This window comes from Lepisosteus platostomus, chromosome 18 (assembly GCF_059453375.1).
Source record: "Lepisosteus platostomus isolate fLepPlt1 chromosome 18, fLepPlt1.hap1, whole genome shotgun sequence".
Lineage (NCBI taxonomy): Eukaryota > Metazoa > Chordata > Actinopteri > Semionotiformes > Lepisosteidae > Lepisosteus > Lepisosteus platostomus.
Window position 1 is genome coordinate 5,756,087 of NC_142628.1, and position 26,039 is coordinate 5,782,125.

The 26,039-nt window shown below is 39.5% G+C and overlaps 1 protein-coding gene across 2 annotated transcripts; it reads right to left on the reverse strand.

Moving 5' to 3' along the window:
* Positions 1-1,921: 1,921 nt before the first annotated feature.
* Positions 1,922-22,967, reverse strand: c18h11orf24 (chromosome 18 C11orf24 homolog). Of its 2 annotated transcripts, XM_088611158.1 has the most exons (4): positions 22,667-22,967; positions 7,474-7,699; positions 4,782-4,907; positions 1,922-3,790 (listed from the first exon to the last, which is right to left on the reverse strand). In XM_088611158.1, the coding sequence occupies exons 2-4, from the start codon at positions 7,604-7,606 to the stop codon at positions 2,781-2,783; spliced, it is 1,269 nt and encodes a 422-aa protein (XP_088467284.1). In that variant the 5' UTR covers positions 7,607-7,699; positions 22,667-22,967; the 3' UTR covers positions 1,922-2,780. The 2 variants fall into 2 exon arrangements, with proteins under 2 accessions (XP_088467284.1, XP_088467286.1); XM_088611160.1 differs by lacking the exon at positions 22,667-22,967 and having other exon boundaries at positions 7,474-8,007.
* Between the last annotated feature and the right edge of the window lie 3,072 nt (positions 22,968-26,039).

The following is a 26,039-nucleotide window of genomic DNA, read 5'->3' on the forward strand; positions in this document are numbered from 1 at the left end:
AGTGCTAAAACCTGACACTGAGTGCACATTAATTGGCTTTGGGAGCAAATAGATACAGTAATGCAATACTGCTTTTTTTTTTTAAAAAAAAAAGACTGAGCACACATCCATATCCTTTTTATGGACAGGGGATATTAAGGATTATGACTTCAATTCCTCATTGAAATTAACCCTCTAGGTTTATTGGCAGAATCTTTGATCTCTAAATTATCACTAACGTGCATCTGTCAGCTGCAGTACCTGAGCATCCTTCCCAACCTCCATTAAACGACTTACATAAACTGCTTACTGAAATATTGAATACCATTACCATGTCAGGAGCCCAGGCTGATATAATCTGAATTGTTGGTCTTCCACAGAATTGCATTCTGGAATTTGTAAATAATTTATTGAAGTAAACAAGTCCCTGTCATTTCTGAGGCAAAACACAACTTCCTAAAGTGCTCCTGGAAAGGACCAAAAGAGTCATAGTGCAAGACTGACAACAGTTCGTTCAGCACACAAGCAGAGGAAGAGAGCAAAACACTCTTTATTACAGTTATGTGTCCAGATAGGTACTCTGTGGTCACCATTTGATTTATTTGCTAAGAATATTCTTCTGAACAGCTGTCTAATTAGATAGGACACATATGTGCTAGCATGCCTTGGTTCCTTCAGGATGAGCATGCATGTTTCACTCTAGATGCAAGCCGAGGCCTGTAGTCCAGACATCTCTAGTCAGAGCCTGGAATTTGTGACTAGTCTACAGTACAGCTGACTACAGTCCACTGTAGTTGCCAAGTGCTGCTCCGATTGGATGCATGCGAGAGCCTGGGAATTCTCAGCTTACTACGCAAAAGCAACCTCTGGGAGCCGGAGTGTGCCTATGAGCTGCATGTACTTTCATCACCAAGAGGCTTCCTTCCTTCAGTTAACAACCCCCGTTAGGCACAGAGTGTTTGAAAGCGGCTCATCAGGGGGTAGAATGGAGTAATAATAATAATAATAATAATAATAAATTATTATTACTTATATAGCGCTTTTTCTGGACACTCCACTCAAAGCGCTTTACAGGTAATGGGGACTCCCCTCCACCACCACCAATGTGGTGGATCATCCACCTGGATGATGTGACGGCAGCCATAGTGCGCCAGAACGCTCACCACACATCAGCTATCAGTGGGGAGGAGAGCAGAGTAATGAAGCCAATTCACAGAGGGGGATTGTTAGGAGGCCATGATTGATAACAGCCGATGGGGAAATTTGGCCAGGATGCCGGGGTTACACCCCTACTCTTTTCGAGAAACACCCTGGGATTTTTTAATGACCACAGAGAGTCAGGACCTCGGTTTTACGTCTCATCCGAAGGACAGCGCCTGTTAACAGTATAGTGTCCCCGTCAATGGGGCATTAGGACCCACATGAGCCGCAGGGTGAGCGCCCCCTGCTGGCCCCACTAACGCCTCTTCCAGCAGCAACCTTAGTTTTTCCCAGGAGGTCTCCCATCCAGGTACTGACCAGGCTCACACCTGCTTAGCTTCAGTGGGTTGCCAGTTGTGAGTTGCAGGGTGATATGGCTGCTGGCATGAGTGTTCAGAGTTCTTTCGTCTGAGCCCCCATCCTCGTCCTTGTTCAAAATCACCAACTGCTGCTTCCGAATTGTGATGGTATAAAAAAAAAAGTAAAAGTAACTGAAATAACTTGCAGTTTAGCGTTTTTAAAGAGCCAAGGTGTAGTACCGCGATTCACAACAGCTGCACAAGACATGGTTGATAAGGCTCTCCCAGTTACTCCATCAACATGCAGGCTTCCCAATGGTGAACCATTACAGGATAGTAACGAAAAAGAGCTTCTTCACATATTTGGTATGTTCTTCCTTCTATCAAATAAAAAGCAGCAGGTTTGAAAACCTTAACTTCAAAATAAACAAACTATGACCAAATTGTTTTGAATTTTTATTATTGCAAAACCCGTTTTATTTTTCAACACTGCGTTAGTAAAAAATAATACTTACGCAAGTTGGCACAGAGACATTCTGATCTGCATTATTCCATGTTTTGAGGTTCATATTCATTGTTAAGTCCTATTGTTCTAAACTGAGTTTGTTAGTTCATGGAGTACACTTTAAATGGCTTAGCAATTCCATTGGCTTTAAGTATGTGCTTTACTTAGGCATTTGGCATCCCATCACCAAGTGGAACATCAGTGGAAGATACTGTAAATGCGATCATGTCTTATCTTCAGGAAAGCATATTGATATAAAATAAATATTAAAGAAAATATATGCAGTACCATATTAATCCACCAAACAGTAGTGGATGCATAAAGAAAAAAAAAAACTATTTACAGAAGAAGGTCTTGACCCTTAACAGAAAAACTATTCACAGATAAATGATAGGGTTTGACAAATACTTAAGCTTCAGTGTTCAGGTGTATGTCTCATTTGTATTAATTCTAAAAGGGAGCACCATCTGCATAGACAAAAAATGTAAAATATGCTCTGTAGAGCCATTGAGCCGTTTTGTGAACTTAACTCAATGTACTAGAGGTCAGAATTTTTTAAGACGGAGTTTGGTCAGCTTAAGTATGAGGAAAAACTACACATATAATTGCAGGATTCAAGAGATTAAAGTATGATAAGCCTTACGAATGTTCTGATGGGTAGCTAACCGTGTAGTACCTCGAGTCTTGGAAGCAATGTTTTCTTAATTAAAGTTGGCACACTATACCCTTCGTAAACCTTATCTTAGTTTCTCAGGATATCGGACAAAAAAATAGTTTCTGTGGAAAAAAAAAAAAAGTCAAACTCCTGAATCGGAATACATTCCATTAATTAAATAATCCACTTGGGTGTAGTCTTTCTTTTTATAGCTCTCATAAGCTTGTGTGAGGAACAAGACTACAGTCACAAGAAAAAACAGAAGTCCAAAGAGAAATACAGCAAGCAGGGAGCTAGTGTCCACCAGCTGCCTGGTAAGTGGCCCGGCAGCGATGCCTAAAAGGCCTTTATCAGTTATTTCCCCATTTCCCATGGTAGTTTTCCGCGAGGTGGACATGTTGCCTGGAAGGCTTTTCGATACGTGCCTGGGCTGAGAGGTTGAGGCTGCACCGTGCGTGGTTGACCGAGGGATGCTGGCCTTCACTGTGGCTGCCACTGGAGCCTCCTTGGTTTTTGTTGTTGTTGTTGTTGTTGCAGCAGTTGTCACTGCTGTCATCTTCGTCGTCTCCGAGGCACTAGCTGGGGAACTCCGGGCTTCCCCTTGCGGAGTTTGAGCAGCAGTGGTGTTGGTCGATACGGTGACTGGCACTTCGGCCGACACGGTATTCAGGGATGCGGCAGTGGTATGTGGAGGAACCGTGGCAGAAGGCGATGGAATGCTTTGCAGTGGAAGTTCAGGGGACCCAGCGTTTGGCGTTGAAGTATTTGAGGGGCTAGTCAGCGATGGGGTCTCTGGTGAAGAATTATTTACAGAGGAGGATGTGTTCTGTTCTTGGGTGGTGTTTAAGCTGCCAGAGCTGGGCACATGGGATTCTGGGTTTCCTTCTATAGTAGGTGAAGAGGCATTCAAGTCCTGAACTGGCGAGGTGTTTGTAGCTACAGGAGCAGGAAATGACGTTACCGTGGCTCTACTGTTGCTGGAGGGGGTACTGGTGGCAGCCAGTGACGTTGCTCTGGCTGCTGTGGCAGGTGAGGATGTGGCTCTTGCCAATGCTGTTGGCGATACTAACATAGAAGGGCCTGGTTCAGACGCTGGGGATGGGACTGCAGGAGAGGAGTTCTGGAGTGCAGAGCTTCCTTCCCTTCTGGTGTCTGCAAGGATAAACAAGAACTCTTGAGCGTTCAGCTTGTCTGCAGATGTACGCACCTCTGAGTCCGATTATTACCGCTAAAGTATGGTTTTTATTTTTAAGAACAGTAAAGCAATGCCCTTGACTTGCCAGACCTCCCTTCCTGTGATCCAAATGTGCTTTCTAGCCGATTCTTGATGGATCCCAGTCTACCGATACAAAGTCATGACATGGCAAATCATTCTGAGGAGAAACGGCTCTCTGACAGAAAACGGAGTGGATGAATTTGAAATAACCCTTGGAATCAACCTTTATCATTGCTTCCAAGATTTTCATAAAAAGGTCATTCCAACTCTCCCCTGGGCCATCCATCAACTACAAAGAGTAAAAAGATGTAGCTCTGTCAATTGTTCATAACTCATGACTTTCTTCCTGGGGAGAAGCGTAACAGTATTTCTCTGGATCTTTTCAAAGTTGTTTATGTCCATTTTTGCTATGGCCAGAACTGAATTCAATGTTCCAGATGTGGGCGAACTAGGACTTTTTGTTAACTAATGAAAGGATACTATAAGAACTACAACAGTTTCTCATAAGTGTGTAATACTCAGACATTAAGACGCGAGAAGCAAAATGAGGTACTGTAGCACTGTGGTAAACAAGTTTTAAACAGTAAAAATATATTTTGAGGATTTATTTCCTGATATTTTACCTACAATAGAATGCTAGAATGCTAGAATGCTCTTTGTGAAGCAGCTAAGAATCCAAGCTTGTTATCAAAATTATATTAACCCTTGAAAATGGTCTGGGCGAATGCCATCAATTTTGAAAAGCAATTTCTACTGCTATAATTGCATTTTTAGAATTTGCCATTTAAAAACCACCCAAATCGGCTTGCTAAAGGGAACCCTGGTCACAGACAGCTAGCAGCTATTCAGGCTCTTCTTTAATTAAAGAGGAAAATCTAGTGCACGTCTAGGAATCGGTTCTGCTTGGACCCACACTCATGCACGTACCTGAATTTTGTCGAATGTCTTCCAAGGTGAGATTTTGGCAGATGGACACATTAGGGCACTTTAAGAAAAAGCACTGTTTTCCGGTTTCATTAAAGAAAGACCACATACAGTCTGTGCTGTTTTCACCTGCAAAACAGACGCACACACGCCGTTAGGAATTTAAATTCATGCTTTCCTGATGAGGACACTGTGGCCAGAAGTTGATATTCCTTTTTCCTGGCTGAAGGGCCTTGTTCTATAGATGAATGGATTACAGTGATAAAAACACTGATGATAATAATAATAATAATAATAATAATAATAAAGAATCTGAGTGATGAGTGGCACAGGGAAACAGTGGTTAGTACTGCTGCCTTGTAGACTTGGGGCCCTGGATTCACCAGACTTCAGTACCTATCAGAATGGAGTTTGCATCTTCTGGTTTCCTCCCACACTCCAAACACATACTGGCAGGTTAATTCGCTTTTGGGAAAACTGGCTCTGCTGTGAGTGTGTGCGTTTGTGACCGTGCGCCCTGCACTGAACAGGTGTCTCATTTAGGTTTGTCCTGCCTTGTGCCCGTTGCTTGCCAAGATAGGGTCCGGCTTCCCCCCCATCGTCAATTTGATGAAACGATCGGAAAATGAATGGATTAGGAAAACAATAAAAAATTATTATTTTCAATAAATAAGTATTCTTATTATAATTCACTGTAGCTTCAATGTACCACTGTGTTTCTTTCTAAATAGAAAATATTTATTCCACTCAAAACACAGTCCACCAAAAATAACCTGACTACTCTCTCTCTGGATATCGGTGTTGATCTCTAGCCGTTTTTATTCTGAATGATCCATTTATTAGCATGCGCAGTAGAAAAACACACGAATAAGGAAGCTCACACTTATGCTGGGCCTTCAGAGTTGTTTGCTCATGGAAAAACATTTTAAAAATCTCAAATATCACAAAAAGAATGCCGTTGCAAAGAAAACGCCATATTTGGCTTGGGTGAACCAAAAAGCGAAAGACAACATTATCTTTCTTGGAGATATATAAACCAAACAATTTACACAACACAGTTTCTTTGTTTCAAATCCAAAATTCCTGGGCAGATTGCCTTTCTTTAATACCAGAGAATAAAAAAAAAAGTGTTCAGGATGTAAGACCGTCTCCGGAATAAGATTCCCCCCCCCCCCCGAAGAGAGAGAATCCACTTCAGTGGCTTTACATGTATCATCACAAGAAATCATCTTTTAAAACGTCAAAGAAAAATTTGACTTCCGTGCAATATGTTGCTACCGGACTGTAACAACCATGTTGAGACTAAATGGGACAACAAACTATGTTAAGTGGCAGAAATAAAACTAATTTAGTGTGATATGTCAAGAGATTCAGCCAAGCCACGTATTCAGAGCATAACCTTGGGAATTCAGAGCTGTGCACTGTACAACAGAAGCCAATGTTATCTCTAGTTATTTTTAAACAACTATAGATGGCACTCTCTCAGAAAACAGGGTTACATTAATTCTAAGTGCTTTGTTGCTTGTCAGTGTAAACACTACTTTCATTAACTCATGTTCTGCCTGGCTCTGGAATTATTCAAAATAGTTTTCTTCCACTCAAACACGATTCAAGTAGAAGAAAACACTTATTTTTCTGGAACAAATTAATTGAATGAATTTTTTTATAAAGTCTGATTCCCCCCCCCAAGTGGCTTGAATTGATTCTACATCTTTATTCATCTGCATAAAAATGGATTTGGGATCAAAATGGAGGTGAAGTGCTTTTCTCAGCACTAAGTATTCCAGCCCCTCGCTCCTTCAAGTGTCTGTTGTGGTCGAGTCCTTTGAAAAGGCGTGCTGAATGCTCCTTCATACCATGCTGCACATTTCCAGATGGTACTGCTGACTTTGTCTTTATGCCCTTCACATAACCCACATTTCAGCGTAAGCCCTTTGGAAATCCTATAGTTTGGCTGGGACAGGGGGTGGCTAAATAATCCTTTCCAGTCTACTGTATATACACACACAAGACGCTTTTGCAATCTGCACCCACTGTGCAGTTTCTCCATTCTCCTCACTTCTGTTTTTACTTTGCCACAGACACCAAGGTTGTGTGCCCCCACAACACCGTGTGTGGTGCTGGGCGGTGTGTGATTTTAATTAGAAAGAACATGTTACGACAAAGACTTCAGAAACAGTTCTCCAGTGCAGCACCAAGCTCATAAACACAGCTAAGGCCCAAGCATTCCTTTAATGTTAAATCTGAAACACATGGTGCCTTTGAAATTATACAGCCCTCAAATAAGCGCGTTTTTTAGATATTGACAACCCTTTTGCTTTTACACTTCTGCTTATAAGGGGAAGTTGAAATATCAGGAGTTGGCGAGGTTCCGGTTAAAAGTGTAAACAAACCTATCTTAGTTTTCATACAGAACATGACATTTCATATAGCAAGTTATTTCCAATTAACTGATATGTGCACATGAAGGTCTAACATTCTAATGTGACAAAATAATTTTAGATGATTTTCACATCCTACATTTGTGTTCTTAATTGTAACATTGTCCATAGCGTCTTTTGGATTCCTTTGATCTTTCAGGCAAATGTCTGTTATTTGGGTCCAATTAGTCTCAGGAAGATTGAAATCTGGTGGCCGAATCAACATCTACCACCTTCTGTTCTTGGAAAAGCAACAGACTGAAGACAACACTTACATGCAGAAGCGCACTGAGTTTTATTTTCCTGGTGACTGACATCCAAAACCTGGGAAGTCCCTGCATGAGTGGAGAAGCAGACCACGAATTGCACATGAATAACAGCAAGGACAAGAAGCGTCCTGGAGATCATCTTGAGCTGGTGGCTTTAAAGTCTGTGGACTGGGCAAATGGGTGGAAATATCAGAATGCGCACATCTGGAACAGCAACATTACATTACAGCACCTGCAAGACAAGAATACAAGAATGGTTACGAATGAGAAAAGGCCAGACTTTGGTAGTTAGTAGCTTAATGATCCAAACATCTCATCAAGCCGCATCTTGAAGGAAGCAAGGATATCAGTTTCAATAACACAGCTGGGTCGCTTGTTCTGCACTCAAACAAACATCTGGCTAAACACTTAGTTTCTCAGTTTTAAATGCACTTCCATTTAGTTTCAATGTGTGTCCTCTAGTTCACAATTCACTGTCTGTTGTGAATAAGTCCACTTTGTCAATCCCTTTAAAGAATTTGACTATTTGTGTCAGGTCTTATCTCTTCAAGACTAAAAAGGTTCAGTTCCTTCCGTCAGTGTAGAATGTTCTCTTCAGCCACATCTGGTTGCTCTTCTCTGGAAGGATTCAGACCAAAATTCTAAACAATACTGCAGATGAGGCCTTACCAGTTTGTTATACAATTTTAATAAAGCATCCCATTAGAACATCTAACAACATTGTCTGCCTTCGTTATTGCTTCCCCCAATTGTCTACAAGACTGTAGACAATGTTTGATTGAATGTTTGATGCATCAAAAGAAGCACCTAAGTCTTCTTCGTAAGTAGCCTCTTTTATCACAGATGTTTCCCATTTTGTTTGTATCAGCATGTAAAACACTTCCTGTTTATATTATTACCATATAGGCAATCTTTTTTTCTGGTTCTCAATTGTTTCCATAAGCTTACATGTTCATAACAGACAGACTTATTGGTTTATAATTATTTGGGCGAGTTTGTTACTCTCGTGTATGGGGCCATCACGGGCAGTTGTCCAATGCACGGGTAGTACCTCTGTCTTGAGTGACTGTTGGAAGACTTGAGTCAGTGGCTTTTGAATAACATCTCTCATTTCCTTGAGTACAACTGGCAAGTTACCATCAAGCCTGTGGATTTCTTAATCTTCCGTGCTTCTAGTTCCCCAGAGTGCTTCAGTCTCTTCTATGGTTATACTTATTTAAAATAAAGACTTGTCCTTCCTCCTTCAGAGACAGATTGTGGACCTCTTCCCTAGCTGACATATGATTTAAATACTCATTTAGTGCATCAACTATTTTGTTCTCATTGTTTGAATTATTTTTGCCTCCAATGCAAATTGCTTTCCATCTCTCTTTCTAAGATCCCTTTTTTTAGCTATGATTGCAATCCTTTGCATCCTTTATCTTTAACTGTTATTTTTTAAATCATTTTATATTTTTCCTGATGGATCTATTGAACGATTTGAGATATAGTTCTTTAGCTCTCGGATTACTCCCTCTTGGGATAATTGAAGATCATTAATAAAATACTGCCATCCTTTCTCCACTGATCCCATCCCATTCACTTCCTCCTCTGAAGGACATCTTTCCAGGAATTGTAAACTACTGTAATGCATCTGAACAGTGTCACAGTATACCTTGAAGCATATGATGTTTAGATCAAATCTGCCTAACAGTTCTCTCACCTGTTTACTTCAGATTTGAAAATTGGATCAAAACCTTTTCTTTCCTACGTGCTTCAATAAACTGGGTCTGTCAGCAGCAGAAACCTAAATGGTAGACCACTTAATGATTGCTTTCTTACACGGTGTACGTCTAAGTTTCCCACAAAAACAACTTCTTTATGCACACCATTAAGCGAATAGATGCAATTTAAATCATTATATAGTGCTAATAACATGTTATAGTAAACATATGTATTTGGTAGTCTATTGTCCTAACAATGTACCTTTATAATGTTTTTTTGAGGATTCTAAACCATATATACAGTATATATACTCTGAGACTTCTGATTTGTCTACTTAAATTGTCAGTTCTTTTTCCTCTTCTTTAGATCTGCCATCGTCATTAACTGACATTATAGCTTTTTCATGACTTTTTACCTCGCTGGTTTATATCAAGTGTCCGCACACATCTATATGGTTTTCTCCAATCCTTTAAAAAGGTCTCTTCGCACAAAATATTTTTGATTTAAAATGTCCCTGGAGGGAAGTTAAAATGTGTGCAGGATAACTAATCTCTAATGTACAAGAGTCTTTTTAGAGTACTGTTTTCACAGCAGCACAGAATAGTTGTTAACAGACTGCATGGAAAACTTTGCATTTCCCTACATCTGCATTTTTCTAAATAATTAAAAAGGCAACATTTGTCACTATGCTTTTGGATATTTAAATCCTTAATTGACTACCATTATAAAAAAAAATGTTCCTCTGTTTAAAAAGCACTCATTTATGTATCTACAGTTCTATGAAGTCTGTAGCAGTGTACACTGAACTAATCTCACCACCATATCATAACTCAAGTGCGCCATCTAGTATAATTTATCCAAACTGCAAAGATGGGGAACGGTTTTCTATGATTTGTAGTTCTCTTAATTACCTATAGTTAACCGACCTAAGTGTACAATTGTGTATTATAATGTTTAAACTATCTTCTGCACTAGAAAGAGAAATATTAGATCAAAACAATATGATTTGTTTATTAAAATATGTATCCTTAGGAAAGCACCTATTAAAGTTTTTGAAGTTTTAAGGGTCATATTATAGTTCAACAAAAGTTTTCTTTATAAGGCATTTTTTTACTGTATAATTGGTCAAATGGGTGTAATTTATAAGGATCCCAACCAGAAAAATAGAGTATCACATACCACAACAGAGATTCTTTCTTAATGGACTGTAAATGTATTTAATGCTTTATTCATTTTTATCATGGGTAACCAACTTAAATTGTTACTTGATTAAATAACCACAGAGTACAACCACTAAGAAATAATGTAGAGTAAATCGGCATTACAGCCGTCAATAACTTCAGTTATTGGAAATGTCTGCTAGTCTTGACGGGTATAATAATAAAAAAAAAAACACAACACAACACTTACCACTTGGCAGTATTACACCAAAACATTGTTTTACCCTGTTCAGCAATGCTGCTTTGAATGTTACATCACTTTAGATAAAGATATCTGTTAAATATGTAAATGTTTCATGCCAAGCTCCACTCAGTTTGTGGCTGTATTAAAGTCATCGTATGACAAAGCCCCTGTGAAGCCGAGACGTGCGCCATCCCCATAATCCTAGTGTGTCTGCTTAACGGTCTCTCCACACTCCCCTGCTGTGGAGAAGGATCCTCCAAGTAATGTTCACGGGCTCCAATCATCCCCCAGGTGACACCCAACACTACGATCCACAGCTCTCTCCACACTGATCCTTCCCAGTGAGCTCTTCAATGCAACATCTCCCACCCCACAGCCCGTTAAAGGATGGCCAAATAAGGCCAGTTCTGTAGCTCAGCAGAGGACTAAGACATTTCATTGCCCTCGCAAGGTAAGTCAGCATTCAGTCAGGGAACCGAAAATGCCAGAGGTTGCCATTTTCCAAAGCCTTGTGTGCCACTAGCCATCCAAGTCAAGCTTGTGGATTTTGGAGCATGAGTACAACCTGCTGTGCTGCAAGCTGCACCACCGTCCTAATCGGAGATGCAAAAACTGACGCAGACTCCTTGTTAGTGACATGAACCAGGCTGCAACTAGTCAGGTCCGGGCCATAGAATTCAACCTGCAACTTTAATGGCCGAGAAACTCTCCTTATTGTTTTTATACCAGGAACAAGTTCCTTAAAGCCCTTGTCCTCTGCGGGTCGCGTGTGCTAAAAAGTGCTCCGTACCAAGAGTATAGTTTAATTGCCGTGCTGGCAGGGAGGGACTGGGGCCAGTCCATAGACTGGGGGGTGGCAAGATGGGTTTAGGGCCTCTCCATACATTTCTTAACCTGCAAATGATGTACCATCTGGAAATTTAATTTCACAAAGAGAGGACAGATGTGAAGGGCTGACACACAGAGCCTATTACCCATCTTGCAAACGATTCATTTAATTTTCTATGAAGAAAGCAATGAGGTGTGTTAACCAGGGCTGTGAGCACTAACACGTTTTGAAGCATATCACAAAAATGTAACCTATTCATATCATACTTAAAAGGGTCTATCATCGTTGCACAATTCATGTTCAGGGGTGAAACATCGTGATACAGAAGCGTTTCAATAATCCTTTCTGATTCAACATCCTCATTTACACAATGGTAAAGAAACTGAACAGGCCTTTTTGTTTGCATTCGAAGTTGGACAAAAAAGAAGTAGTAAGGAACAGAATGTCTATACTATTTTCATTAAGAAACAAAGGATAATGGTTAATCAACTATTATGTAAAATTACCTTGGGAAAAACACTTTACACATGGGAAGAGCGCAGAGGAAGTTATTGTAGCATCACACTTTACCTAGTGGCACTTGGACTTTCTCTCACAACTTCTTGTCATTCAGCTTTATCAGAGAAAATGTCAACTCAAACAATTGAAAAAGAAACAAGTACTAAATTAATATAATTATTTATTAGTTGAAGTAGGTAGCTGAGTCAGCAAAGGAACAAGTAAAAGGTTTATTCCATGCTGGAAAGAGAAGAAAGGAAACAACGTTTCACCCGAAGAAGGCTCCACAGCCAAAACCTTGCATTTCCTTTCTTCTCTTTCCAGCATGGAATAAACCTTTTACATGTTCCTAATTATTTATTAGGTTATTTACATGTTCTAATAGAGAATATAGAAGGCTCCATGCGAGATCTCTGTCAAATTCAATGGACTACCTACAGCTAATCCATATTTCCATGGATCACGTCTAACTGCTGCACTGGACTGAACACTGACAATTCCACAAACCACACGGCCCTTTTCCCCCCCCAAAGGCAACAATAGAAGAATGGAGGAAATTTTTCCATTTCTACAGGAAACCGCTTGTAAACTTTGGTTGCCTGAAAGGCATTTAATGTTACAAAGCTTATTCCCAATTGTGTTAATAAAACAGCTTGGTTTCTGAAAGCCAGTTTGCGATGAATAGTCCTGAAATTAACTGTGCTGCTCTCACTTCTGAGATCTGTAAAAAGGGAGATGCTCTTTACCACTGTCCATCCATGGTATGCTGGTCCACAGGCACTCCGTCATTAAAACATATTTTAAATGTGTGATGGGGAGGGGGGGGTAATTGTACTTTTTTGCTGCCTACTTTTTTAAAAGTAGTATTTGAAATGTCTAAATTAGGATAAATTAATTTTTGTGAATTTTAAAAATATCATGCATAAGATAAGACTTTGATCCCGAAGGGAAATTGAGGCATATATATACAGTATAAGTCAAAGAAAAAAACCTATTCAAGCACTTCATCCTACACAGATTTTTAAACTCAAGTTTCAGCATAAGATAAAGATTCACTAGAATCATCACATCCTATGATAATGAAAATACTGACATCTCCAGGAGGCCCCAATTTACTGCATACAAATTGAGATCAATTCTGTTTATTTTGACCACAGTAACACAGCTATCTCTGCATCACCGCCACTGTCCCAGCACACTGAAATGAGCAACGGCAAACATTTTCTAAAAGTCTGAGGAGGAAAACAAAACTTCAGATGATGCATGTTTACACAAATTCAAAAAAAAAAACACAGGATATTTTCTAGTGCTACAAATTGTTTCTGCTAGTGAAACATTCAATGGTACTGACAAAGTCCTTATCATTCAAAAATATTTTGAAAAGAATAGGGACAAGTTATATTATACACAACTTTCTTTTACTTGCTGAAACCCATGAACTGGCAGTTCACAAACAAACAAGGACTAAGAAATACAGAGCTGAATTTCTTACGTTTAGAGTAGAGAAGAAAAACGCTTGCAAATTAAACTGCAGAACAGAAGACAGATCTTGAGACAACAGTCTGCTCAGTACTGCCTGTGCTCCTCTGCACCAGGAACTGTATTTGCATTTTTGAGCTGTATTATTGTCTATATGGTGAAGTACAAAAAAGGAGTAATTTCCAATATGGCCATTTACCAACATATTCTCCATGTGCATGTCTTCAGTACTTATTTGAAGCTAGAAGGACTTTGCATGACCCACATTTTGAATCTGAACGTGGGTGAGGTGTACTGGTTTCTGAAGCACAGGAAATACTCAAACACCCTTAATATGTTCTCGATGAGAAAACCGGATTAATGTGTTCCGTTTCATGCATACGGGCAAAACATGCCATGTAACCCCTGAATTGGTCATTTTCACACATTGGCTTGAACCAGAACAAACCACCTCATTCGTCTTGGTTCAAGAACCAGGTCAGTGTCCACTGGTGTAGCCCAACTTACTGAAGCCACAACAAGAGAAAAAGCCTTATTTCCATTTCTGACTATTTATTCTCGTCATTACAATGTAAAAATAAAGTTTTTATCCATCTTTCTCACTAAGATTGAGCATATCTAAAAAAGCTACACACCAGTGCAGCAACAACGTTCCCTGAATTACATTAAGTAATGTATGGCACTATGTCCTTTTTACAGTTCAGCGTTTTTAATGTAGTGCAAGGCACCCTGGATGAAACATGAGCTTCTTAATAACAGTTTTAGGCTACCTCAACATTTTTCTACCACAACAAAAAAAAAAAGAAATGGTACATCCAGTATGACAAAAGGGGCCATTCACCCTGTTTTGGGGCACACCGAGCAAAAAAAGCTTATCTAACCATATCCTGCAGTTTGCCGCGCACAGCAGTAACTTATGGCTCACACGCCCACACCTGTTCACGTCCACCACTCGGAGACAGGATTCAGTTTGTGCTCATCCGTCTGTGATCCTGATGTCCGCGCCGAGTGCGATGTAATTGCGGCTGTCCGCGTCAATCCCTCCGACAGCATGTGCTCTGCTCTGACAGTCTCACCATTGATCACTTGTAATTCTCTCAGCCAGCCTTCACAATACGTCAGGAAATGCTACACCATGAAGATACCCAACAAAAATCATACACTCTTTATTTATATATATGTATACACACACACATATTATCCATTATGGCATCACACTATAAGGCCTCTTGAACAGGAAAAAAAGGCAAAGTTCTCTAGGGAATAAAAATGAATTTAAAGAAAGCACATCAGCCCAATTTCCAATGCATGTCAGATAAGTGTATACAATGATCTATCCATAAATTCACGTACTATATGAGCATGTCAGTGGAGTAGCTTCTCTGGAGGAAATGTATGGTCAGTGCACTGCCTAGACTCGATCAGCACCCAACACACAGCAGAGAAACGGCTCAAAACCAAGAGGCCATGGGAGAAAACAGATCAATACTTCGTCCAATTGTCTGTTTTGCTGCCTATCGCTCACAACACTCCTGCAACACTGAGTAATGACAGAAGAGCCTGAAATCTAGTCTTGTCTTTCAATTCCATGAGCTTACTAGGACTCATCTAAAGTAATTAGATCAGAAATTGCATGCATCTTGGGAATAACTGGAGATGTTTTTTTCCAGAAAGCATGAAAGGAGTAAATAAAAGTCAAGTATGGCTCACAATCTGAAATGTGTGGTGAAAGCTATGACATTGTTTCATTCTGCTCTACTGACACTTACTACAATGTGCCAATCTCACATATTTTTCCTGTGTATTTGAATGATTTTTGTACTGATGTTTTTAGGATGTATTTTGGACCTAGAGAAGGGCATCTGATGAGAAATAATAATGTAAACAGATGACAAGCAGTAAAAGCATGTATGACAGTGCTAGGTTTCCCCCAAAACCTATATTTGGGGGTAAAATAAACTAGGCAACCCTGAAGAAACAATGAGGATGGAAACATTGGTCATTAAGTTTGACCTTGTAAAAGAAAGAGGATCAATACATTATGCGCCTCCACTGTAGCTAATTAGAACTTCTTTGCTCTTCTTCTCTTGAAATTTAAAAACCGCAAATAAATCAATAGGCATGAAGGTCAAACCTTAATTTGCCTGATGAAATGGATGCAATGGTGCAATACATGATGTGCCAACATCCTGGGTACGACCAAAACTGAAGCACTACAAAGAAAAAAAGGCACTCTGTACTTTGACTCCACCAAGATAAGCCAAGATCCAGAACGGAAGAGTTTAGTCTTTAAGCGAACGTTAGACATAGGACAAAATACTTTAAAAAGCAGCCTTGTATGTGTTTGGTTGTCTTTTTACTGGCAGAGTTGCAGAAAACTCTGACAATACAGGTTCATAACTTCTGTTGTTGTCTGGAAAGATGGCTAGACAACGTGTACAAAGAAAACCGCTGAAAACTGAAATGTGAAAGAAAAAAAAGAAGCAAAACAGGCAAGAGTCTCTAAATCCTAAAACATGAGAGTTTACAAACCTTAAAGCACTGCTATTCCTTCTGCATGATTTAATTGTTAGTGGACAAATAAGTTACCAGATGAATGGCAGAAGAGGACTTTTCATATTCAACTCATAAGCAATTTATCACGTTACAGTCGTATACAGTAATGTTGGTCATTTTTGCAGCCTCAGCATCTTTCACTTGATGTGCAACAATCATTGCAATGCACTCTCCTATGAATGGGCCGAGACAGTGTCTTACCCACAATTAGCTTTAATTGAGCCCTGCACACAAACACCAGACTCCAGTGTAAAAAGTCTATTTCACCACTACAGATCACAGCCCCTTAGCAAAACCACAGGGTGTGTAAGCACAGTGCTTTGCAAATATTGAGTCAGTGGATTGAAGTAGTAAATTAAACACAGTGCTCTGCTCTCATCTTAGCTTTCACAAAAACAAACGTGTTGTAAGCCAATACAAAGAAGGCCAGCAGGGACCACAGCACTTCAGTCAGGGCTACATGGGCAGAACATCATCATGCCATGCAGACAGCGAGAGAGGTGCGGCATTGAAGCTGAAGAGAGTTATGCACTTCAGAAACCAACATAACATCCCTTGCTGTATTGCTTAAGTTTTACTCCGGCACCAGCCAGCCTTTGTAACAATGCGTGTAAATTTGCATTTATAATTAAATGCAGTCCATAGTGCACAGATTGTGAAACAAGAGCTCATTTACTTCTGTGCAATGGAGAAAGGATGCAAGGAAGTTCACTTTTAGAATACATACACATCTGAATAAGATTTCTAATTTCAATCAACCTAATTCATCACAGGCTCCGCTAACACAGCTTAATAAGGGTTGTTCCTCCCTCCCAAGATTTATGTATTTTCATCTTCCCAATTCTGTTACTTTTTCCTTTCTACTGCAAACATCCTCAAGCAATTCAATTCTCGGAACACACGCTGGTGTGAATTTCACACTGTGAGTCACAGGACGGCCTGCCTACAGCAAGCCATAATTAAATGAAGCTGGTTGATTTGCCGACAAAACTGAAAAATGAGCAGTGGAAGAAAACATTCACACTTGGCATCCATCTGCAATCTGTGTGAGGCGTCTTGCTCAGGACACACAAAACTCTCCAGCATCAATCAGCGTGCTGCCCGCCTTCTTGTCAGGTGTCAGATTTTATGCTTTTCAGCACTGCATCTTCTGGCCTGCTGTGCACAGTGATGAAGTGCCCTGCCACAGCTCTACACCGTAGCATCTTTTACCTTTAAACCTTTAAAAGGGGCCACATTTCAGACAACAAACATTTTGCCCCACAGTACAGCATGAAATCCTTTCCAGAGAGCACCTGGGATAGAAATAAGGACTGTTCATTACAATTGAAATGAAGGCCCTAATAGTGTGAAAACGTATTTCTTGTGTTTTGATCTGAAATAAGACCCAACCGGAAGACGGAAAAACGAGGACAATGAATGCACAACGCGTCGTCTCCCTTGATGTACATTACATGAGCCAAGAGTCACCATAGCCTTGCTCCTTGTTTCTCAAAACCTTTCACACAGTAAATTCACAAGCGTGTTGTTCATATCAGCACATTCAACCACTCAATTCTGCAAGCTAGAATTATTTTCCAACATGAGGGGGTTGCAAGAAGATGACGCCCCCTTGCAACTGCTCACTTGCAACCCACTTTTCTCTACAACCATAACCGTAAACACGATTAATGCAAATGTGCCAATACGGTTCGCAGTGAAGAAGCTTTTGTTTTCTGCGAAACAAAAAAATTCAACCCCTAATTCTTTAAACAAGGCAAAATTATGCCATTATAAAGGGCCTTTCATGAGAAAATAAATGCACAGTGTTTCATAACTTTGTGCAGCATTACTGATATTGTTTCTAGGACGCAGACTTGTCAGTTTCGGAGAGAACGCTCTGCCTTTTCACCCAGGCGAAGCTGTAAGCGTATTTTAAACATTCATCTCAGACACCAAGCACCACAGGAAACATACGGGCATGGTAGGGCTGATTAATGAGTTCTGCTACAGCCTGCAAAGGTTATCAGGATTATTAACTGAAGTGTAAATTAAATCAGAATGGCGAGTGGCACATGCATCTTTCTATGCTTCTGTTGACTAATGCTAAGAAAAATGATTGTATCATGGAGACTTTGCACCTTTTTTCCAGACTTTTGATTTATCCCTTTATTATTCAGAATGCTGCTAAGTAACAATGACAAGGTCAATGTTTCTTAACAATCCAGGGAATACTCTAGAGTCCGTCACTTTGGAATAGCTCAGACTCACTTTTCTCCAATTCCCTTACACCATTTTAATAACGGTGATTTTAAATTATGTTGCTGCTTCCACTACATTCTGTAAAGAAAACATGTATACAAGAGTACATTAAGCACATCATGCAACTTCTCCAGCAAGATCAACTGGCCACTTTAGGAGTACCAGATTTTTAATTGGTACTATGATGATTCTGAAACACAACAATACTGTACATAACTTATTAGACTCAAAGATCCATTTAAAGACCACAAAATTAACCACATGATAATAAATTAAACATTGTGGGGATTTGGACTTATTTAACTCAACCAGAACAATACATGAAATAGATGTGACTAGGAAGTACTGTACTAAGCAGTATGAATTAGTCAGTCCATGAAGTCCAGTGCATTTCCTCAGTATCTTTGAAGAGCCTAAGCTTGCTGGGTTTCCAGCAAAGCGACCGAGTGGCGAGAGCACACAACCAAATTGGGCCCAAATCAGACTTCAACAAACCTGCATTCTGCTATTATAGTCTGCCCTTTACAATTAAGGTACAATAGGTTCAGAAATGTGTGCACAGCTTTAAGCTTGTAATATCTTAGATGTCTTTCTGTGCATCACAGATGTTCACAAAAAGATATGTGCAGTCATCCAATTCAACCTTGTCACAGCTCTGAGATGGGCACACATCATGAACACTCAGGGTACAATAAATACTGTATGGGAGCACCAGACAGGCATTTCTAACCAAATATGCATTGAAATAAGTACCCACCCTGACACATTACTCCTTGATATGATGGTACATGTACATCCATAAATTTTCTAACCACTCATTCCAATACAGGGTCACGGTGGAGCCAGAGTCTATCCCAGCGAGCTACCGACACAAGGCAGGAAACTCCCTAGGTGGGCTGCCAGTCCATTGCAGGGCACACACAGACACAGACACGCACACACTCACTCACTCCAAGGCCATTTCCCCCCCCCCCGAAGTCAAATTAATCTACCAATGCGTCTTAAGACCGTAGAAGGAAACCCATGCAGACTCCACACAGATAGCAGGGCTCAGAATTGTATGCAGGACCCCAGCACTGTGAGGCAGCAATGATAACAATCGCCCGCCTCGTCATCCAGTTTGTTTACAGTGCTACATACATTTTCAGAATCAAAACATTTTCCAAACTGTACACCTGTGCAACATTCAGGTACCAACTACAGACATCTTGCAGATCATTTCATATTTTAATTTAGTTTCAGTATAGTATTCACAGAAACCACCTCTTACCATCTTCTCTCTCAATCACATCAATATTAAGTTTCATAATTCAAGATCAAAACTATTTTTAATCCAATGTTGGGTAGTTAAGTTTATTCTCTACCCCACCCCCCACTAACTGTAAGACCTATGGACTGGGCCTCAAGTTGCAGTATGATCAATCATGTATCAACAGCAAGGTCGATAGATTAGTGGTCAAGATCCTGGAGAATGTGCAAATCTGGCCACAGCCTATAAAGCAAACACTTGTGTATGCAGACTGTGCTTCTGCTGTACATCTGAAAATGTGGCAGCTTACCATACTCCTTATTATCCTAAGTCAATACATTTTCCATGTTTTTTTTGCCTTAGTGTTAGATTTCAACTGCAGCCTTATTTCAAATACCAACAATGAAACGGATTAACTGGCTCTTCTGGTCTTTTAACATATTTACCCATTTGTAACCTAAACCAAACATAAACATAACACTTCGTTAAGCAATCGCACTGCTCTCGATATCGTAAAGAGAATCGTTTTTATTGGGCCAGTCTGCCCGTGTCAGAATTAGCATCTGCCTCAGTCATTTTGTAACTTAGACCTACAGTACCATCTTCCATGACCATTCAGCGATACTAGAGATGCAGACAGATAGTGCCCAACAACTACTATACACCTGGCAACATTTAAAAAAAAAAAACATTCAAAGAAAGCATAAACAGAATATCCATTTAAAACAGTAGCAGGTACAAAAAAAAAAAACAGCCTTGTGTTGCCAGACAACAGGGAGCTGCAAAGTGGCAGGTATCTTAATTGCTGACAGGACATCTTAGGATGCTAAAATAAGCACCCAATAGGTTTAAAAGTGCCACTGTGCTTTCGATGTGCAGTGTTGTTGGGATCTTATCACCAGTCATTTTCTATCGTCTTCCTGTTTTAACTAAAATATTTCTAAAACTCCAGAAGATTTTGTGCCGTTTGATGTTTATAGCCAGAATCTTCTTGTTGCCGATTCTGTTTCAACATGCACTTCAATGACGCAATAGTTACCAGTTAGTCAAAGGCAAAATAACCAAACATTAGGCTAAGAAATCATTGTCTGACACCAACATCACTATTAATATTGCATTTAGACCACATGAATCACAGAGAGCCTTGATCACGAGATGATCAATTGATCATTGAACTGTGATCTTTTGTTGCACTAAAAAGATCAACTATATAGTGTGTTGATTGTTTGCCTAGTTTTCTTTACCAACAACTTTGTCTTACTCTGATGCTCTCAATCAATGTGGTCAGCGCCTGAGGTATATTTAGAGATTAGATGTGGCTAAGGTATAAGCTCAAACCACACATCCGATTTTCTGATTAAATGTCATTAACTTGCATTACTTGAAAATAAGATAAAGAGCCTATCAAAATGAATACAGTATTTAACCAACACAGAAATATTTTCTACATTCAAAAGTGAAGACCAAATTTGTTCAGTGAAGTCTGACTTCCTTGTACATAGATGAAGATTCTTTTTCTGTTCTGAATTAAAAAATAAATAGGTACAGACAACACAAAACATGATTATGCTTGAGGAATGCAAGTAATGCCCATAAAAAAAAAAAGACAAATGTGTCTTAAAGAGACCAGCAATAGTGCATCACAGAGCACTAGGTTAAGATAAGCCCTCACATGACTTCGGCTGTACAGTAAAATCCTGCAATAACCAAGCAACACATGATATAGGCAGTCACAAGGAGTTAATGAGAGGAAAGCTGTCTTTTTTTAGTTGGAGAAAAATGTACACACTTCTGGTTGGAAACGTTGAATGCATACCTCACGCGATATCACTACTGCAGTACAAACGAAGTGATGTGTGGAATGCACTTTGATTTAGCCAGGTTAGTCCCCAAAGCTTCCCACCCAACAGATCACCCTTGGTTTGCCATTAGCTCAAGTCTGAAGGATACTGCGTGTAGAATCCGCCACTACTGCATACATTCTACTGGAATCACTTCAGAACCTTAAACTTTGGATTTTTGCTACGGTTATTTGACAGTAGGTGTACTGATGTTGAATGAGTTACAGTAAGTTAATCGCTTTGTTCTTAGACCTGCTTAAAAAGTTTCCTTATATGTTTGGGTTTTTTTTTTAGCTGTCCTTTTTATTTATATACAAAGTTACCGTGGTTGGGAGGAAAGCAGTTGCTTTTATTGAGCTGTGGAAAAACCTTTTGGTGGCAAAAAAACCCACAAAAAAAGGTTGACTTCCCCCCCCCCAAGACTTGTATTAGGTAATCTTGCAGGCAGATGGGAAAATTACACATTCTTTCAAAAGTGAAAACAACAAAATGATCACTAAAGGTTTAATAACAGAATCGAAGCTAACAAATTAACCTGAAAAACAATACAATTCACTCTAAATATTTAGAATTTTATTGCTTGATCCTGAAACAGTTGACAAATATGACACAAAGAAATAGCATCTTAATGCTGCAGATTGGTGGTGGTGGAGGGGAGTCCCCATTACCTGTAAAGCGCTTTGAGTGGAGCGTCCAGAAAAGCGCTATATAAGCGCTTTTCTGGACGCTACTAGTGTAAGCTATTATTATTAACACATGTTCTAGACTTTCTAGAAACAAAAGGCAGCATAAAACAAATCATAAACAATAGCTGAATGACGTAAATTCCAGACATTATACTCGACAAATACAAATTCTTTCAAAATAAAATAAGGTCAAAATGTGCAAAAAAAAACCCAATTCAATTGGTATTTTTTGTGACAAATAATGTCAGATTACCAAATTAACAGACAACGTCAACTTCTTTTGTACAGCTAATCTGTGAAAGTGCAAAACCACAATGCACAATTACTTACAAGACCCGGCTACTAAACCTGAGCTTCGTCAAGTTAATTGGTACAACGGTGTTTGCACATTTGTAACAGCAAACCGGAAGAAATGTATCTGATGACATTATATTTCGTAAACAATATGATCCTAGGCTTTTTGTGTTCCTTACTATTGAACTGCGTTCTAAAGATCATTCAATGTACTTACACTGAAACAAAAGTCAAATTTAAAGTGAAGAGTCAAAACAAGAGCCCTGAAATCATAGTCGACAATAAATCACCGTGCATTTTCCCCCTGGAGGTGTAACGTTAAGTGTGGCATGTTCATGATTAAAGCCCTTTATGCGTTTCCCTTTAAACGGTACCAAAGCATGAAACTTTGCATTAACAAAGCTGTTTGATGACTTACCACCGTTAGAAAAAAAAAATCGAAAACGTGACCGTTCCTCTGGTGTTTCGTGGTCTACGTTCATGCAGCCACGCAAGGTATTTACATCCAGCGCCTTTAATCACGCCAAATGCAAAGTGGTACCTTCGCAAAGTGGGGTTATGTCGGATCTCGGGTTTCTCTGCGGCCCAGGATAAAGTTTATTCCTTCCTATTCGTAAAGGGGAAAAAAAAATAGACGGATCTTGTCACGTCACCGCGTGCCTCCACACTGGGCTTGTCATTTTTGAACAGGAACCAGAGGGCGAAGTTTATAGAGAGCGGAACTGATGTAAGTCAGCACCCGAGCTAGAAGCTGGAATTAGTGCAGAGATGCTGGTGTCTCCGCACTAGGCAGCGGCTGGGGGGAAAGCGTGCACATTTCAATAGCTGACAGAATTAAATTATGCGCGGTGCATTTTAATTGCGTGCGTTTAAAATGGTAAAGACCGGTTCTTAACAACAACAAAAGAAGCCTAATATCAAAGGTTCATACGAGAGAGATCGACGCTTTTATGAATTATCGATCGATACATAATCGGATTTGAAATCAAAGCTCAAAATATCTCAGCAATATACATTTGATTTTTTTAGAGCACTCGATAGGTCCTCGTTAATTCTTAAAACCACCTACTGCGATGAAAGTAAAAAGAGATCAAAACGGAACCTTCGTCGATTACACCTTATTAAACATGCCCTGGCACAGGTATTGGATATGAGGATATTTTGTGCTTTATTGCAAACTTAGGCCGCTAATCCAGGGACCACGTTTGTTTAAATTCCTTACCTCTGCAGCAAACTGCAGAGCTAACTTAATTCTTTTTGAAACACTGTTGCTGATTACTCTGATGAAAGCTTTACAACAAATCACTTAGTCCACATTCTTTGAAGCCCTACTGTTTATTTGTGTAAATTAAATGTCAGTTTTCTTCATAGTTCTTTTAAAGCATCCAGCGCAGAATGCGATGTAGGCCGTCAATGCATTAGTTATATCTTTATGACAAACGTGTTTCAGAATGTTTGACTGGAAACCAGTTTCCATTCACAAGGGTCTAGATGTGGACTACCTCAGATGGATTATACTGAATTGAATTGCACCGTTGCAAGTAACACTGGGCTTCTTCATAGGACCCAAAAAGAAAATATGGGGAAGTGGAGGGCTTGGGTGTTTGTTCATTACATTCAGTTTGCCCAAAAGTAGATTGGAATCTTCCACTACTTAGAAGAAGCTTTGTCTGCATATTACTGGTTCACTCCTACCCAAGTGCATCAACACTTTTTGAACACTGGAAAAGTTTGTGTGGTGATATATGTGCAGTTGAAGCATCTACCATGTGTCTTTAAATCATTGTATGAAATGTAAAACTAGGGGTAAATGGGTGATGTTATCCACCACGGTGTGTGTTCTTCCATTTAAAACATGCTGGTTGAATCTAAATTGCGTTGACAGATTAATAAAAGGACATGCTGTAGCTGTGAAAACACCTCTCCTGTCCATCAAGGTATTGAAGGGAAGCTGAAGTTCATCACCATCATACAAAGCCAGCATTCCAGAAAGTTTCCATATTTTCTCTCTTTAATACATGATCATTCTGTTTTGAGTCTTAAAAAAAAACATTTCCAGAGCAGTTGTGATTCCACTGAAAAGTTCCCGGTTAACACCTTTCAGGCATTCCCTTCTGAAGAGCCATTGCAGACAAACTGGGCATAGCAAAATCATCAATCTTGAAAAAGAAACCACTGGTGTATTTGGCAATTGGCAAAAATCAGGTCAGTCTACAAAAATACCTGCAGTTGATAATAGAAACATTATTGGAGCTGTGAAGAAAAACTCCAAAACAAGTTGTTGCCATCACTAACAATCTCCGCAATGCATGGGTCAAGGTATCATAATCTGGAACTTCCTCACTCATCTGTATTGACGATGTAATTAATGGTTATAGCAGGAGGATGACTTTAGAGGCGTACAGAAACATCTTGTCTGCCTGTGTACAAGAAAATGCTTCCAGACACATTGGCCAGTGCACCATCATGCAGCAAGACGATGACCCAAAACACACTGCCAGCACGACCAAAGAGTTCATCAGGGGAAAAAAGAGGATAGTCTTAGACTCCTGATTTAAATCCAATCGAGCATCCATTCCACTTGCTGAAAAGGAGACTGAAGTCATAAACGCCCCAAACAGCAGCTGAAAATGGCTACAGCAAAGGCTTGGCAAAGCATCTCAAAAGAACAAGCCAAAGGTTTTGTGATGTCAGTGGGCCGTTGATGCAGTTATTGTGTACAAAGGATTTGTAACCAAACCCTCAGTCTTATACTACTTCAATGTACATTAAGGTAATTTGTCCAAATTCATATGCTCAACTAAGATGGGGGGATGGAACATTATTATTATTAAATATTAAAGCACAGAAATCCCCAGATATAAAAGGTGACTTTCGGTACTTTTGCCTCATTCATCTTTTCATCTCAAATCTGAATTGCTTGAGTATAAAGCAAAAATACCAATTTTGACTTCACTGTCCAACTACTTACAGGGGGCACTATATATTCTGATACAGCAAGGGGAAGACGTTAGAATGGGCCTGTTGAGCTGATACTGAAAGTGATGCTGCAGAATGAACAAGCAAGTATGATAAAGTTCAGAAAAAAACTGCAATCATGCATTCTTCACTGATTTCTTAAAGAAAATAGTATTAGAAGCTGCTAATTGGAGCAATTTGAACCATTGGAAGGAATTGAATGTTTTCACAAAATCCTATTGGCACTATTGAAAACAAAACTGAAGGAATTCCACAAGACTGAGCTGTCTGTACTATCAGAGTTCAAGCCATGTAATTCTAATACAACACAAAACTGATTGTTTGAAGATTTCGAACATCCTGTTTTTTGCAGCAAACTTTAGTGAACTGTTACAAGAATCCACTTCATGCTAAAAGTGTTTAACTTTCTTCCTTGTCCTTATCAAGTATGTCTTGAGTTTTCCCCTTGTAAACTTAAAATATTTCAAGGACTTCTACAAAGTCTCCCATCACGCATTTCATACCACGGCTGTTTTTAATTGCATTATAATCCAGTACAGGTGCTCATTCCAGGTGCAGACTGAGCTCTGTGGCATCTGGTCGTTTTATTCTTGTAACTATATCCAAAATATTTATATCAAACATAAATCATGAAGACTTTAGTAAGCCTCATTCTTATATCTTATATCTTATGTTTGTATGAAGTATAAACTATTACACCATCCACAGGTACTTATCTAGACTTCTGTAATCTGTGTGAGCCTTACAGTCCCCAACAAGTCACTGTGATGTTATCATTTTATATAGCAAGTGGAAACAGTAGAGCACTAAAA

Excerpts from the sequence above, each read along its gene's own strand:
- c18h11orf24 (XM_088611158.1), bottom strand. The coding sequence starts at position 7,606 with ATGATCTCCAGGACGCTTCTTGTCCTTGCTGTTATTCATGTGCAATTC. Across the intron at positions 4,908-7,473 it reads AACTCAGTGCGCTTCTGCAT|GTGAAAACAGCACAGACTGT; the intron begins GTAAGTGTTGTC and ends TCTGTTTTGCAG. Across the intron at positions 3,791-4,781 it reads AGACATTCGACAAAATTCAG|ACACCAGAAGGGAAGGAAGC; the intron begins GTACGTGCATGA and ends TTATCCTTGCAG.